The sequence below is a fragment of the Mesocricetus auratus genome, unplaced genomic scaffold (assembly GCF_017639785.1).
Source record: "Mesocricetus auratus isolate SY011 unplaced genomic scaffold, BCM_Maur_2.0 Super-Scaffold_100018, whole genome shotgun sequence".
Classification (NCBI taxonomy): domain Eukaryota; kingdom Metazoa; phylum Chordata; class Mammalia; order Rodentia; family Cricetidae; genus Mesocricetus; species Mesocricetus auratus.
The window spans coordinates 42661123-42678061 of record NW_024429199.1 but is presented as its reverse complement, the minus strand read 5'-3'; the positions used below and the strand labels follow the sequence as shown (position 1 = coordinate 42678061).

Sequence of the window (16939 nt, the reverse complement as noted above, 5' to 3'; positions counted from 1 at the left end):
TCCCTCCTTCTCTGTGTGCAGTCTGCCATGGCCACCCAGTGGAAGGTGCTGTCCTTAAACTCAGCATTCCAAGTGTTGGGATTACAGGTATGTGACACTGCACTGGGCTCTATGACCTCGCCTTTGGGACAGAAAATAAAGAAATATTCACCCAAAGAACACCTGGCTATACTTGGAGTTCAGAAAGTGTTAAAGAAGGAGGTAGATTTATCTCCAGGTAATATTTTGAAACAAAAATCGAATTGTGGGACAACTCAAGGAGTAAGGGTCCTTGTAAGATACAAGCAACCCCTTAGCCAGATACAAATATGTATTCCCACTTCATGAGGACCTTCTGGAAGGTCAGACGGAAACCGACAAGGAGTCCCGCATAATGGAGGGTCGGGGAAACCCTTCCTCTCTTCCTGTTATATTCCTTTGGGAATTATTTTAGAACTCCAACCTTAATTAACTCGATATCCACATTGTGTTCTTATGCAACATAATTGGGCTCTTAAGCTTCAGGCCCAAGCTTCCTCCATTGGCTGGGTGGGGGCGGTGGGAAGGCATTGGTCTCTATCATGAGTGGAGCAGGCTGGTGTGAGGAGAGTGTGGCTCTCGCTTAGGGGCCAACAGGGATGTCCCTGGGTTTCCTGGCCCTGGTGTAGCTATACGCAGCACTAAGGATATCTGTTGATTTTCTTGTGGTCTTTTGGACATCAGTATCTATCAGCACAGGCAGGGTAGCAAAAGCCTATGCTGCCTTCATTGTTTTCCCATTATGCTACATGGTGTCCTCCTTTCTGCCAACCTTCTAGCAAATTCTATTAAGATAGACCAATGTCTGTGGGTGCCTCTCAGGCGGGTGAGCATCGCAATGAATGCAAATTGGAGAGATAAAGAGGCTTTCTAGGGGAAAGCCTTTGCAAATGCTGAATCAATTACTGTTTGATTTACCAACCACAGGAGAGCCTCTGAAAGTAAGCCTTGATTAAAAATGACTGTAAACCCTTTTAATGGGACATTAATGCCACGCTACATTGACATGATTGTGAATGGCAGGGTCCCCTCTCTGGGGGCTTCCTCAAGGATACCCAGGGCACCCTGGTCTCTCCTGCACAAGCTCCTGAGGGTTTCTGCCTTGGAGAACGGGAGTCTGGAAGGAAGTGTCACCACATGGCTCCCTAGCATTCCTGACCAGTGGTATTGGCTGTGAGGTGCAGTTTCCACGTTTCCCTCCTTCTGTCCTGACATGTAGGTAACTAAAGAGAACTCTGAAGTTACAGTGGGGTGATAGCTCTGTGTGTGTGTGTGTGTGTGTGTGTGTGTGTGTGTGTGAGAGAGAGAGAGAGAGAGACAGAGAGACAGAGAGAGACAGAGACAGAGAGACAGAGAGAGAGAGAGGGAGAGAGAGGGAGAGAGAGACAGACAGAGAGACACAGAGAGGGAGAGAGACAGAGAGAGACAGAGAGACAGAGAGAGAGGGAGAGAGAGAGACGGAGAGAGAGGGAGAGAGACAGAGAGAGACAGAGAGACAGGGAGACGGAGAGAGAGGGAGAGAGAGGGAGAGAGACAGAGAGAGAGGGAGAGAGAGACAGAGAGAGACAGAGAGACAGAGAGAGAGGGAGAGCGATCTTTGAGGTTCTCTTTGTAAACATCTCAGAACTCCCTGTTTCTCTTCCATGTTGCTGTCTCCCTTGTCTCCTGTGATCCTATGGCCCACAGCACCCCTGGCACAATCTTCTGTCATGCTTTGGTGTGAAATGTTCCCCACAGCTTGGTTTGCAGCCGGTGGCACTGTTTGGGGAGGTTCGAGAGTTCTGGGAACCTGAGGCTCACACGAGGGGTGTAGGCCACTGAGGACACACTTGAGGGACATGGTCACGGTCTGCTTCTGGTCCTGGCTTTGTTTCCTGTCCTGCCGAGATGAGAGGAACCTGGACCACAAAGTCCCGCCTCAGTGAACTTCACCATGAGGAACTACTTTGCCACAGAGATTGGAAAAGTGACATGTGTCCTCAGAACTATCACTGTGTTCCCCTCCTTGTCCTCACCCATCCTTGGGCCCCGAATCCCACTACAATGTGTCTCCCCACTGCGCTGCTGCCTGCCCCACCTAAGCACAATCTATGACTTTAAGCACCCAGACCTCCAGATGTTAGACACAGGAAGAAAAATGCAGGCATGTGTTGTGTGTCGGCTTGTCATTCCAGGCTTCTGGACGGAATGTGCTTCCAAGGCCTGGGCTGGCTGTCCTCAACCTCCTGACCCACAGGTTTGGTTCATGGTATGAGTTCAGTAAAGGAATTTTGCAAGAGCTACCATGTGGACATCCTCCTCTGTTTGAACCCAACTAGCCGGGTGTGCTAAAGGCCTGGTTCTCCCTTTGTCTCTTTCTGACGGGGAGGACGGGCTCTCATAAACCTATGGTAGGGGCAGCTACCGACCTGGCCACTGCCCAGAGGCCCCTTCCTCACCGTCTCTGCTTCTTTGATGGGAAGATCAGAGGGAGGTAGTGAAATGGGAGTCAGGAAGAGAAGGACAAGGGAGGACTATCCACAGAAGGGAGGACTATCCACAGAAGGGAGGACTATCCACAGGAGGGAGGACTATCCACAGGAGGGAGGACTATCCACAGGAGGGAGGACTATCCACAGGAGGGAGGACTATCCACAGGAGGGAGGACTATCCACAGGAGGGAGGACTATCCACAAAAAGGAGGACTATCCACAGGAGGGAGGACTATCCACAGGAGGGAGGACTATCCACAGGAGGGAGGACTATCCACAAAAAGGAGGACTATCCACAGGAGGGAGGACTATCCACAGGAGGGAGGATTATCCACAGGAGGGAGGACTATCCACAGGAGGGAGGACTATCCACAGGAGGGAGGACTATCCACAGGAGGGAGGACTATCCAAAGGCTGAGGCTGCCCCCCCCACTGAGAATCTGACTAGGAAGTAGCCTACCGAGTCCCTTGTACATTCTCCCTCCCTCCTTGTTGTCTGGGGTTGGGGTAGGGCACACTGGTTCTGCACACCATCCAGGCTGGTAGGAGCTGATGGTTCTCCTCTTCTCAGGCCCTGTCTGTCACTTGTCAACACGGCCATCATCTACGCTGCCGCTCCCAATGAGGTGCTGTGGTTGGCTATTAGGCACCTTCGCCCACCGTCTCTCTCACTTCCCCAACGACACTGTTTTCAGTCGGGTATTTTTCAGACTACATCTGCTATGAGAAAGAAACCTTATTTCTCATCACAGTGTTTTCATGCCACGGCCAGGAGACCAGGAGTGAGGCCACTGGAAGTCTGAAAACACAAGCTATCTCCTCGTCCTAGAGCACTTTCCAGTACCCGGCTCAGACCCCGCCTCCTCCGGAAGTTTTGTGGACCCCTGTTCTGAGGCCTGCAGATCTAAAAGGGATGAGCTGTGGGTAGCACTACCCCGCCAGTCAAAGCTCTGTGAGCCACGGCTCTGTGAGCATGCAGTATTACAGGTCGGACTCACCCACCATGTTGGGTGACCAGGGCTGGGTTTCATAAGACAGCCGGTGGGGGCCCCTTTGGGGGTTGCATTATCAGATAGCCTGCATGTCAGATATTTACATTACAATTCAGAACAGCCGCAAAATTAGTTATGAGGTAGCAATGAAATAATGAGGTAGCAATGAAATAATAGGGTTGGGGTCACCACAGCATGAGGAACTGTATTAAAGGGTCGCAGCCTTGGGAAGGCCTAGGACCGCTGTCATAAGACATGACTGATGCTGTGAAACACGGGCGAGCTTCACTTAAGGTTCACTGACGCAATGTCCCCTGAAGCTGGAGGTTCCAGAGGTGATGGCTATAGTGGAGCTGGTCACCCTGGTGGTGTTGGGGATGGAGCAAAGGATGCCATTCCTCTTTGAGCCTGTTCTTAGAGGCTTAGTTAAGCACTTGATTCTACAAACCATCCTTTCTTCTTGCTACCTGGAGCTAACTCCAGTTTTGTGGATCACTAATAGGACATAGGACATAGGACATGTGGAATTTATTCTTCAACCCCCTGTGCTCATTCTCCATATGTCTCCTCTCCTTCCACCATACAGACCTCATTAATGAGTTATCATCTGACTACTGAAGACACCCTGGTAACCAGCCACACACACACCAGATACACACACACACACACCATACACACACCACACACACACACACACGCATACACACATACCACATACACACGCATACACACATACCACACACACACACACACGCATACACACACCGCAGGCATACACACACACCATACACACACACACACACATACACATATACCACACACGCACGCATATACACATACACACACACGCCAGATACACACATACACACACCATATACACACCACACACACACGCATACACACATACCACACACACACCATACACACACACACACCATACACACACACACGCATACACACATACCACACACACACACGCATACACACAGCATACACACACACATGCACACACACAGGCATACACACATACCACACACACACAGGCATACACACATGCATACACACACACAGACATACACACACACAGGCATACACACACACAGGCATACACACACACACACAGGCATACACACACACACAGGCATACACACATGCATACACACACACGTATACACACACACAGGCATACACACACACCATACACACACATGCATACACAGGCATACACACACACATACACACACACATGCATACACACAGGCATACACACACATGCATACACACACACAGACATACACACACACCATACACACACATGCATACACACACACAGGCATACACACACACAGGCATACACACACACAGGCATACACACATGCATACACACACACGTATACACACACAGGCATACACACACACCATACACACACATGCATACACAGGCATACACACACATACACACACAGCATACACAGGCATACACACACATGCATACACAGGCATACACACACATACACATACACAGGCATACACAGGCATACACACACATGCATACACACACACACACACATGCATACACACAGGCATACACACACATGCATACACACACACACACATTTGTTTACAGATCTATCTAAATACTTCCACTACCACAGCCCAGGGCTCTCAGCTACATGGGTGCCTTCACTTTAAGAAGCGTGTTTACATATATGGTAGGATTCCCTACCACCTCTGAGATCACTCATGAGAATAATGAAGAGTTCCAGAGCAATCTACCCAGTTATGCGAAGGGGAAGAGCTGAGCCCCGAGGCTCTGGGTCAGCAGGTCCATCTACTTGATTCCACAGCAAACCAGCAGCAACCCACTCAGCGCTTTTTCTTTAAGATTCAAAACACCATGGGGCACACATGTACACTCTGTTTGGGAGGGTGGGAAATGGTCCCCATTGATCTAATGGCTTGAGTTTGACCTTTCAGGCGTGTGGAAGAGGGTTCTGTGTCTAGAGACAGTACAGGTCACCGCACTAACGGAGGAATGCTGCAAGGTATCCCAGCACGGTCTTCTCAAGTGGCCCAGGAGCCTCACCTGCTGCCTCATGCCCCACACAGACCCACGCCTGGGCATCCATGGAAGTGAGCAACACCTGCCCATCACAGCAAACTCAGGCAAGCTCACAGCTCCGCTTCTCCCCAGCCCAGCCGGATGGAGCACCAATCACTGCTGGCTGCTGGGGTGGGGAGCATTAGACAAGTATCCATATGTAGGTTTCTAGCTAAGGAGCTCTTCAGCTAGGGCTGCATGAGTGTCTGGAGACTTAACCTTCAGAAGCCATTTATCATACAAACGAATATTCTGTGGGGCTCCTGATGCCTTACAAAATGAATAGGAATGTGATTTATGAGGAGAAAAACCAACCCAGAGTCATAAAGAGATAAGAGTATAGGGGTTGGTGAAATACTGAATCCACAAGAGAGGTCCCCACAGAGCCACCGGAAAGGATATCTCGCTGGACTGTCTTTAAGGGCATTGAGGAATCCTGTTTGCTGCGAACCTGTGGGAATAAAGCCAACATTTAGTATCCAGACATTCACCCCCATGCTCAATGAATGCTCTCATCTATATAAGAACAGTAGGTGTCTAAACATGAATTAAACAATCGTATTTGGTGTAGGGGCATCCACATTTCTGATCTGAGATCATGATTTCACTGAAGCCATTCAAGAAGATGGCAGATTCACAGTTAGAACCAACATCTGCAGGACATTTCTCTTTTCAGTGAAAGCAGATGTGTGTCTGTATATTTTCCCGTAAATTAGAGCTTTGATCGCTCCTTTGTTTCCCTCATTTTAACAGGAAAACAGAGTCCTACGTGATCTCTTCTGTTTTGCCCACATTTGGCAGTAGAGGTCTTAGGAACTTGACCACCACTGGTCTTTCTTGGATGCAGAGTAAGCAAAACTAAAGTTCATTTACTGACTCTTTTTGGGTGAAGGTGCTGTCCTTGTCCTGTAAGAAAACACTGAGGGGTTTGAGTTCAGCTACATCTGATAAGACTAGGGATTCTGTCTTATACTTTAAACAAATTTTGAAGATTTATTTTTATTTGTGTGTGTGTGCATGGATATATATACATATATATATGTGAGTGCATGCATGTGCATGTGTGTGCACATAAATGTGTGTGTGCATGTGTGTGTTTGTGCATCTATGACACATGTGTGGGTGCCTGTGGAGGTTAGGAGAGGGAATTGTATCCTTTGGAGCTAGAGTTACAGGTAGTTATGAAATGCCCAGTGTGTTGCTAGGAACAAACTGGTGTCCTTTGGAAGCACAGCAAGCATACTTAGCCATTGAATAATCTCTCCAGCCCCGACCTCTGAGGAGGAAGTCTCGGCAGTGCTATGTAGGAAGAGATTCTGGGTCCTTCTTTTTTGACCAAAGCCACACAACCTTTGTGCCACAGAATATGAACTGTTAAGCTGGTGTGGCAGCTGTTGCTTCTTCGTGCTGTTTAACTAGTTTAGTTGTGGGGTGGGGTCAGTGAGTGGCAGTGTCCTAGGTGTCTCTGTGTGACTGTCAACCCATGTCCCACTATGCAGAGGTGAAGAGAGAGCTTCACTTTGCTTCATATTCCTCCTCCAGGAACTCCCTCCCTGTGGGCCTACTGTCCACCAGGGATGCACGAGGGTTTCTGGGTAGTGGGGAGGGTGTCTGAAGAGGGGACTGCATTGATCATTAACATGGAAAGACAGGTGCTTAAAACTTCTTGCGTCTCCCCGAGTCCAGGGGCCACAGCCAGTGAATGACACAGTGAATGACAAGCTGCAAAGGCAATCTCAAAACAAAGAGAGGCTGAAATGGACCCCACTGTGCAGGAACCAGGGTAAATGGAACTTACACATTGTGAAGTGGGATAAACATCATTCTAAGTCTGGGAAGGCAGCAGACTTCACTGTGTGTGTGTGTGCGTGTGCATGTGAGAGAGAGAGAGAGAGAGAGAGAGAGAGAGAGAGAGAGAGAGAGGAGGGAGAGAGAGAGGGAGGGAGGGAGAGAGAGAAAGAGAGAGAAAGAGAGAGGGAGGGAGGGAGAGAGAGAGAGAGAGAGAGAGAGAGAGAGAGAGAGAGAGAGAGAGAGAGAGAGAGAGAGCATGCAGGTGCATGAAGGTAAGTGATAAGTGACCAGGACACTGTGAGAGTCTGTGAGGACTAAAAGTGTGAGTGACCATGTGATAACTGTACAAGTGTATGCAGATGTTCTCCTGGCATTTATGTACACGGTTGTGTAGGGCTGAAGCTAGGGACATAATCTGATAGTGTGAAATGACAGCATTTAGAATTTTCCTGAAGGATGAGAGATTTCAAGTCATGCCGATTCAAACCATGTAGAAACTGGTTGTGCCGTACACATTGGCTCTGGCTAAATTTTGGTGTGTGATGTTTTTATTTATTTGCACGGTTTTTTTATAAGAAAGTTTATAAATTTAAAAAAGAATGTAAGGCAAAAACACCACCTCTGAGTGTCGCGCGTGTGCTCTCTCTGCCCATGCTTCCTTCAAAACAACCCCTAATGCCCTTGGCTTTCCCTTTGCTGCTTTTGTGGAGAATCCACAGCCTGGCTCCTGGCTTCACTTTTGCCATTTTGGGATTTAGAAAATCCTGAGAAAGGGGTCTCTGCAAAGTCACCTTGGCATCGGGTCCAGCTGGCATAATAGATGCCTGATGAGAACTAGCCTTCTCTCATAAAGTCACTAACTTCAGGCACGTATTCCAGATCAGTGCCTGCTGGGACAAAAGTGTCATAGTCAGAGATGACTGCAATCTAGAACAGCATGAGCCTTTGGGTAGCTGATGTACTGGCCACCCTCGATGGATGTGCGGAGACCAATGGGCGCAGAGACCAATGGGAGCAGAGACCAATGGGAGCAGAGACCAATGGGAGCAGAGACCAATGGGAGTCATTCTGCACCCCAGCTTCCCCAGCCTGTACGTGAACTCTATCCGAACAGAAGGAGTGGGGGCCTACAGAGCCTCAGCCTGCTCCACTTGTGAGATTCATGCTGGCAGGGGAAGAGAAGGAAGTCTCCCTGTTTAGCTACTTCCAGAAGCACACCAGAGTGAGGCTGTGTGCTTGCTAATGGGTGCTTACACTTCAGGAATGGATGAAAGGCAAAGACGCTTGCTAATGTGGGTAGTGAAACTCTAATGAAAGTTTAAAGATTTGTAGTCCAAAGCCAATTAACTTCCTTCTCACCATTCCCTACTGTGGGAAAGTGAATGACTAAGAGACAAAAGAAACTCAGCATGAACTTCAGAATAGTGAATGGAAAAACAAACAAACAAAAAAACAACCCGCTGGTTTCTTATGCAAATATATTAAATTATTGACACTAACTTTTTTTCAAGTTGCATTCTTTATATGTCAGAGGTTGTTTGTTCATATTCTTGAAGAAAAATCAAGTATCTCATGGAACGTGTATGAGAAAACCCAGTATCTCTCCCCAGCCAACATAATTCCTCCAGGGATGTATATTTTTAAACTATGGGTCAGTAGATAAAGAAAACAGACTCAGCTATTCAATGGTTGTCATTATGCTTGTAGTTCCTTGTGCAAAATGGAGGGATGAACCTTTTGGGGGACCCCCAGCAGACATCATTGAGGCTGGAGAGGACACACATATCACGGGCAAAGCCCTGTTAGTGTAAGTAGAACCTGGTCCAGGTGTCACCTGGAACCTGCCGCTGGAGGGGTGGGGAGGAGGAAGGAGGGAGAGAGGAAGAGGGATGGGCAGAGTGGAAAACAGAGTGGGCAGGCTGGATGTGAGGAGGGGGGAGGGGAAGAGAAGGAAGAGAAAGCCAGAAACGATCAAAAATTGTTAAGTCAAAATTAACTCAGAAAAGCCAAAGTCGAGCACACGGTTACATACGTAATCTGATTCCCGCCGGCATACTTACGAAGAATGACGTGGGTGATAACGAATGCAAATATAAAGACTGTCAGAAAAGACAGGGATAAAATAAACATATAAAAAAATCTGTAGTTTCTTTTCCCCACACAGTTGCCTACCCAGGGACAGTGGTGGTCAAACCGTTCTGAAACGAGAGGCAGAGAAAAAGAAAAGTGGAATTCGGTTAATAAAATATGTTTACGTGAGGGAGCCCCTCCCTCCCACAACACTCCAATGATATAACAGAAACAATATCACATGATGCATTTCCAAGTGGACTGCTCAGAGAGTTGTTCACTAACACTGAGACATCCCAGGAAGGTAGTTGCGCTTCCAACAGAAAGAACACAGGTGTTTTGAAACACCAGATGTGAATTCCTCTTAAACGGTTACTTAAGGAAACAGTAGTACACGTTCTCAAACTCAGAAATAAAGACATAATTCTTCCTCCAAAGAAACCTTTGTGTTCACAGGGCAATTTTCCCTTAAATGGTGCCAGCATCATCTGGGCTTCCCAAAACATACAGGGAAGGTGCTGCCAACTGTGGCTTTATAAATAAAGTATGACAGAGGTGGCCAAGGTGGTGAGTTTCGTGGGCCACTAGTCACGGATCCAACCCCCACAAGGACACCTGGGTGAGGGACACTGGCCTGCAAACAGCATGGACAAGAAGAAGTCATCCTGAAGGGGGAACAGCAGGACAAATTCCAGAGCTCAGCGGCCTGGTGACAGAGCCAGCAGGCCACCAGACAGACACGTAAGGAAGGTGATTGCTGACCGCGTGTCCCCGGGAGTTCCACATTAGCACACACTGTCAGCAACACTTTCACAAAGACTGCCTCACTGCGGCCGAGGGAGGGTAGGCTACACAAGCAAAGTGGCGGAATCTTGAGGGCCGTGGAAACCTGCTGGGTACTAATAGATACCTATTATGTCGTTGGCTGTTTGCTCAAGACTGCAGGACCGCTAATCCCTGATGCAAGCCATGGTCTGACGGTATGCCAACATAGGGGTGTCGGTCCTAACAAACACGCTCACTGTGGTAGGGATGCAGATCATGGAAGGCTGTTGCATAGGGAAGTGCGGGCAGACGGGGACTCCTGCGTCTTCCAGTTTTTTTCTGTGAGCCCCAAAATCCTCAAAAATTAAACAAGCGAACAGCATCTCCCCAAGTCACCGGTCTGCCTTCTGTACAATGGCGGGTCTGCGTCATGAACAATGCCAAAGGAGGGGAAACATTTGAACCGGCCAGATTTCCCCCAAGACTATAAAGCTAGTATTTCAAGCAACAGCTGAGTACAGAAAATGGAAAGAGAGCAGAAGCCAGGAGCAGAGAAGCACACGGGGGGGGTGATGGGGGGCCTTCAGTAGTTCACCTGGCTCTGCAGACCCTGTGTGGGGATAGGACCCCTGCCCCGCAGGGAAATGGCTCTCAGCAAAAGTCACCTGTAGTGTGCAGAGAAGCCATTTGCATCCAGAAGCCTGGAAAGGACAAGGCTTTACTCTGTATGGCCCATTTCCTCAGGGTAGCCTTTTAATTTTAGCTCGGAAATCTTTAAACCCAGTCAAGCAATGCTTAGCGCTCTCTTGGCAGTAGGAGGATAGCCAGCCAGGGATGACCCAGTGAGTCTTGGGGGCTCCAGGAGGCCTCTGGGAAGCCAGTGCTTTCAGGGTGGGGCTTGGCGCCTGGCTCTCCTAAAGCCTGGCCTAGAAGCCATTTCCCTCAGAGATGTGTCTGGCTGAAAAGTCTCTTGGCTGACACAGTGTGACTAAAACTGCAGGCCCACTGAGCTGTTCACCACGGACTGTTTCTCACGTCTTCTGCCGATACTGAGTTCATGGTGGCTACTGGGTCTGAAGCTCCCACAGGCTCCTCTGTGGATCTGAAAAGCACGGTATCAAGGGCCCGGAACCTCTGTCTACTCTATTACCCCAACCCTGCGCTCACAGCAACTCTTCTTCCCTTCCATTGCCCATGAGCTACAGGGGCCTGGCATGCTCCCTGCTCTTCACCGTGGAGGACTCTGTGCATTCGAAATTGCTCATCGGAAGATTCGAGAGCCAACGCTACGTGTCACTGCAAAAATGGCCACTTCCCACCTTCAGCAATAGATGCCTGCTAGACCTGGTGGGCATCTCAGGTATGTCTTCTCCCAGAAGACTTCCTGTTACTCTTTGCCAAATCCAAGCCTCTCTAGACTACTATCCAGTCAGCTACCCAACTCAGAGACCCATACACTACCGAGGACCTCATCTTTCTGTCTCCAGCCACGTCCAATCCAGGGGCAGGTCCCCAGGGTTCTGCCCCACTTTCATTCGAGACCACGTTAGTTTTTATTGGTTCTCAACTGTCAGAATATTGACTAGGCTCCAGTCTAACAGAATTTACTAGAGGGGTGAATATACCTGTATATCACCAGGAATTCCACAGGTGATGTGGTTAGAAACCTAAGAACGTTCTCTGAAATGATGCTAGCTGGCCGGGAAGTCCTGACCATACCTCTGATGGCAATGGTGTGAGGGTTTGTTTGCCACCCCACCCTCCTAATCCCCCATGATTCCTGGCGCTCAGAAGACTTGTAATAGACATGCATTATTTACAGGAACAAATGACCTTGAGTGCCTGTAGAAGGCTTAGGGATGTCCTGGTGGGCAGCTGATGGTCTTGAACACGGGTGGTGGAAGGGAAATGTGAGGGGTCTTGGCACACAGCATCGCTCAGAGTCAGGCGGCTGGGTAGTTCACTGAACAGGCAGGTGCCCAGCTGGTGTCATGAATCACCTGCTAGAGACGATGTGTGAGCACAGGTGTCTCCAGTGAAAAGCTCTTCCGTGGAGACCCCAGTGAGACCCAGAGGATGCAGGGTACCAAGTCACCTGCCTCAGTTCCCAGGCAAGTTCCCAGTCAGCAGCGTCTCAGCTCTGGTTGGCCTGAAATGCGCTTATGTAGACCAGGCTGGCCTTGAACTCACAGAGAAACATCTGCCTCTGCCTCCCTGAGTGCTGGGATTAAAGGCGTGGGCCACCGCCATGTAGAATTCTTCTTCCCTATCTCCAGGAACTAGCAGTCTGAGCCCCCTAGAGCGACTTGAGAAGTCTGTGATACCAGAGAACTGGGGACCACGGCGGAGGTTTGAAACTTCTAATCTAAATGTTAATTGCATCCAAATTAAGTTAAATGTTTTTAAAGATTCGCGGTGGAAAGTTGCTTTTCTTTAAACCCTTTTACCTCTGAAATGAGAAGAATTTCCCCCTGCGAGGTAGTTTTGTTTGTGTTTTAGGGCAGATGATGAGATACAGTGACACGCATCATTACCTGGCCTTGTGGGCTACACAGCACTCTGACAGCAACAGGGCCTGCTGATAAGCTTAGTGCCATTGGAGGACTGAGTCTTCATCACTGAAGAGTTTCTGTCTCCAGCCAGATCTAACTATTAACACTTGAGGCTGGGAAAGGTTTGGAAAAGCACCCTCGAAAAAGTTTTTATACGGCCTTGGCTCCCACCTCACTAGGACCCAGGCATTGTGCAAAGCACTAGGTATGAATTGTGTTATTTATTTTGTGTGTGTGGGCTTGTGTGTATATGTGCACATGTGTGCATGTTTGCATGCATGTAGGGGTTGGAGACACCCTTGGGCGTCATCCCAGGAATGCCGTCCACCTTCTTTTAGGACAGGGTGTCTCTCTCAGTGGTCTGGATCATACCAATTAGCTTAGACTGGCTGGCCAGCAAGTCCTGAGAGTCTCCTGTCTCCGTGACATTAGCTCTGGGATTACAAGCACACACCATCATATCCACCGTTTTTTACACACATGCCAGGGACCCAGCTTAGTCTTCATGCTCACAAGGTAAGGACTTTATCAACTGGACTGTCTCTCCAGCTCCATTCTTTTGTTTGGTTGTTTTGTTTTTTTGAAATTGGTTTTGTGTGTGTGTGTTTGTGTAGTCCTGGCTGTCCTGGAACTCACTCTGCAAACCAAGCTGGCCTCGAACTCACAGAGATCCGCCTCTGCCTCCTGAGTGCTGGGATTAAAGGTGTGCCCCACCACTGCCCGGTTCCAGCCCCATTTTTATCATTTAATTATCCTATGATCCAATGGGCCCAACGCTACTGTTCCACTTCGAAGGTAGGGAAAGGGTTATGTGGGGCTCCAGGCCCAGGCAGCCCGCAAGAATGAGGATGTGTGGCATTGAGCTGTAGTGGTGCGCTTCTTTAAGCGGTAAACGCACAGCCCACTTCTAGAAACTTCTACCCTTGACTGAGAAGTCTTTTAGCCCCAGGAAGGGAAGACTTATTTTCAGCCAGGGTAACACTGGGGAAGAGAAGAAATTACGATTCTTTGGTTTTCAAATCCATTTCTTAAAAAGCAACAAGACAAATGGCTAAAAGTTTCCAGGACAAAAGCAATTAGTAAATGCAGGACTATGGCACAATTTAACATTGCCTTGGGCAGCTGTGTGGTTTTCTAACATGTCTCTCTTGCCCCCATCCCTGTGGTCTCACTGGCTCAGGCCAGTTTCCCTTCACCTGACAGGTGGCTGGGTTTCCTTTGTACATGAGCTTTAAAGGAGTTTGATTGATTGATGGACAGTGACGGTCCCTCCAGTCATCAATCAGGCCAAATTAGGCCTACTTGTCTCCTCAAGTTGTCTAAGTTTGTCATCTGTTTTTAACTACAGTTTTCCAGTGGTAATACATTTATATCTCAAGGGGAAGGGACAAGCAGGTACTGGAGAGGCCAGCATTCTGAGGGAAGACATTTTAACATCTACTTAGAAGTTGTTTTTGCTAAAATCCCCAACTCCTCACATAATGGCTAAAACACATCAAAAGCCTAGCATCTCTGCCTTCCTTTTACATCTGTCCTTACATGCAAGCCTGTCATCGCTCGCTCAAGGAGCACCTGTCCAAACATGGTGATAGATCACCTGACCCATCCCGTTCAAGGCTGAGGATCGGAGAGAAGACTGAGTTATCTTACCGTCAGCTTTCAAAATGTCCTGCCCCTCACAACACCCGCCAAAGGCATCCAAAAGCCCCTAGTCATTGTCCTAAACCTAAATCACCTCAGACTCCAGGAACATCAGAACTTCACAGGATACCACATTTCAAACAGGGACAATCATCACATGTCCCCTTGTGATAAAGACTTCTGTAGAGCCACACAGCAGAATCAGACCTGAGACACACATCAACCAGTCCCCAGTTTGCCAAGCCTTTTCAACTCTGTAGATCATTAGCCGTGGTTCCAATCCTCCCTGTATTGAAATGCCGGTCAATACCCCAAGGTAGACACACTGTGAGCCGCCTTCCCAGCTGGCCGATGCTTACCCAACTGTCCAGAAACTCCCCATCTGGCAGGGGCTGAGTGCTTTTCTCTACGCCCACCTCCTTTGTTCTTTCTATACTCATGAACCAGTCGCATAGCTTGTAGAGCTCCTCCACCCAGGTGCCCACTGGAGGGGACACACTCATTTTTTTTCTCTCTTCTATGCCTGATTATTCCTCATGTCGAGCAGTCAACAGGAACCGCTAATTGCATTTCTAGTCTTTTCTGCCTTCTCTTCCTGTTTCTGAAGGTCACCACAGCCCATGTGTCTTTATCCCCTTTTAAGAACCCTGTCACCAGAGACCCCCTTAGTGGGGGACCTTCCAATGCAAATGAGGTCTCATTGGCTTCCTGGCTTGTGTTTCCTGGGTGGTTCTTGGTGAAGGTGCCTAGCTCGCTTCCCACTGGTGGCATGGCACCCCTGTGTGTCTCTGTTGCTGGGGGCTCGGAAGGCCAGGTTTCCAAAGCAGGTGCCCCTAGCTCTCACTTTCTCTTCCTCTCAGAACCACAGCGGCTACTCCTCCATCTGTGGTGTTCATGGCCTTTCCCTGGCTCTCGTTTTTTTTTCTTTTTCTAAAATGGGCCACCGCTTGTAATGACAACTACAGTCCTCAAAGTCCGCCAGATCTGCAGCCAGGCAGCAAATATTTGTCATAATGACCCTGGACATTCCAAGTGGAGGTCACGATGTGTGTGGTCTATGCTGTTATCAAGTAACGGTGTCCTGTAGAAAGGACACGGGTCCCTAAGTCAGTGTCCTGAATTTTGGGCCTGGCTCTTTGCCTGTTGAGTAATGTCACCCAAAGTTCTTTGCAGCTCTCAGACCACGACTCCATTTTAAGAACTGAAGTCAACTGTGACTGCCATAAGAGAATGTGGAAATGCTGGCGGGCCTCGGCAGAGAATCTATACATGAAGAATTCACGGAAACCGAAGCTCCAGGAGGCCCAGGTTAAGCCCAGAACTGATTGGTGGCTCTAAAAGCAGCCAGGAAGGTAGTCGTGCGGGCAGACTGGGGTCTGTGCAGGCTTCTCAGACGCTCAACACAGGGTGTTGCTTTCGTTTCCTGCTGGTCATATAAAGTGTGCAAACGCCCCACTGAGCGACTGTGCACCAAGGCAGGCGAGCTTAACGGATTCTCTAAACCGAGGCAGAACAGGGAGAAGTCTGTCTCTCACGGTCAAGGGCAGCTGTGTGGTTTCTGGGGCTCCACTGTGGAATGGACTCACGGGACAGTTTATAAAAAGGCAGTTCAGAACTTTGAGATGTTTCCAGAAGGGCACGGCATCCACCCTGAACTGCGAGAGTGAACAAGTCACACATTTCTGAAGCCAGTCATGGTTTAATGGCCTGGAAATGAGACTTTCTGAGCTGGGGCTGGTGAGTTTTCTGAAGGGTTCGTGGGGGATCTGTTAAGACCAAGGCACAGTGCAGAGTCTGAGGGCAGGAATTAAACCTAACAGCAGCCTGCAGCAGGTCCACAGGGCAGCCTGAGTCAGGCGGGCGGGGGTGGGGGGTGGGGAGAAAGCCCGCCCTGCTCAGCAGGAATTCATCATCATCCTCTGACAGCTGCCAGTCACAGACTCCCTGGCCCAGGGGAGGGGAGACTTCAGGCTGCTGACATTGTCATAGCCTGGGTGAGGCCAACCGAATGAAGGTGTGGTGGGAAGAAGAGAAGAATGCAGGATAGGACGTTGGAAGAGGTCAGGAAAACCAGAGAGCAAGGGTCAGCCGCGCACCAAGCCTCTCCTCCGCTCTGTTTTACAAGATAGCAAACTGTTTTAACCTCTAGGGCCGTGGTTTTTGTTGTTTTTTGTTTTGTTTTGTTTCCATTTTCCACTGCTTTGAAAGGCAAATGAAAAACTGCTGGCCTGTACCGACCTGCCCCCTACAAAGTGACCCACCGTTTCCTGAAGCCCTGCTCCTAGACAGCAGGGGAAAGAGAACTTACAGATCTAGGAGTGTAGATCCTGGAGCTCGAGATGACTTATTTCAACCACTAACCTAAAATTGTATTACTGTAAGAAGACAGGCCAGCAGGTGCCTTTTGCAGAGTGGCTGCTCTCCTTCATGGCGTGCTAACACGCCCATCATCCTGTCCTCACAGTCATAAAGGTCCAGCTGTGGGGGGAGGGGCCGTGCTGTGGCTTTCCTGGCGTAACTCAGCAGCTCACTTAGAAG

At 49.0% G+C, this 16939-nt stretch overlaps 1 protein-coding gene across 3 annotated transcripts in view; it reads right to left on the bottom strand.

The window, feature by feature from the left end:
• Zdhhc14 (zinc finger DHHC-type palmitoyltransferase 14) overlaps positions 1-16939 on the bottom strand; it is a 247941-nt gene that overhangs the window by 25192 nt on the left and 205810 nt on the right. For all 3 annotated transcript variants that reach the window (XM_040728435.1, XM_040728436.1, XM_040728437.1), the window contains exons 4-5: positions 9434-9571; positions 5985-6033 (exon numbers count right to left, since the gene is read on the bottom strand). In XM_040728435.1, the coding sequence (XP_040584369.1) occupies positions 5985-6033; positions 9434-9571 (187 nt within the window). The remainder of the gene's footprint in view (positions 1-5984; positions 6034-9433; positions 9572-16939) is intronic.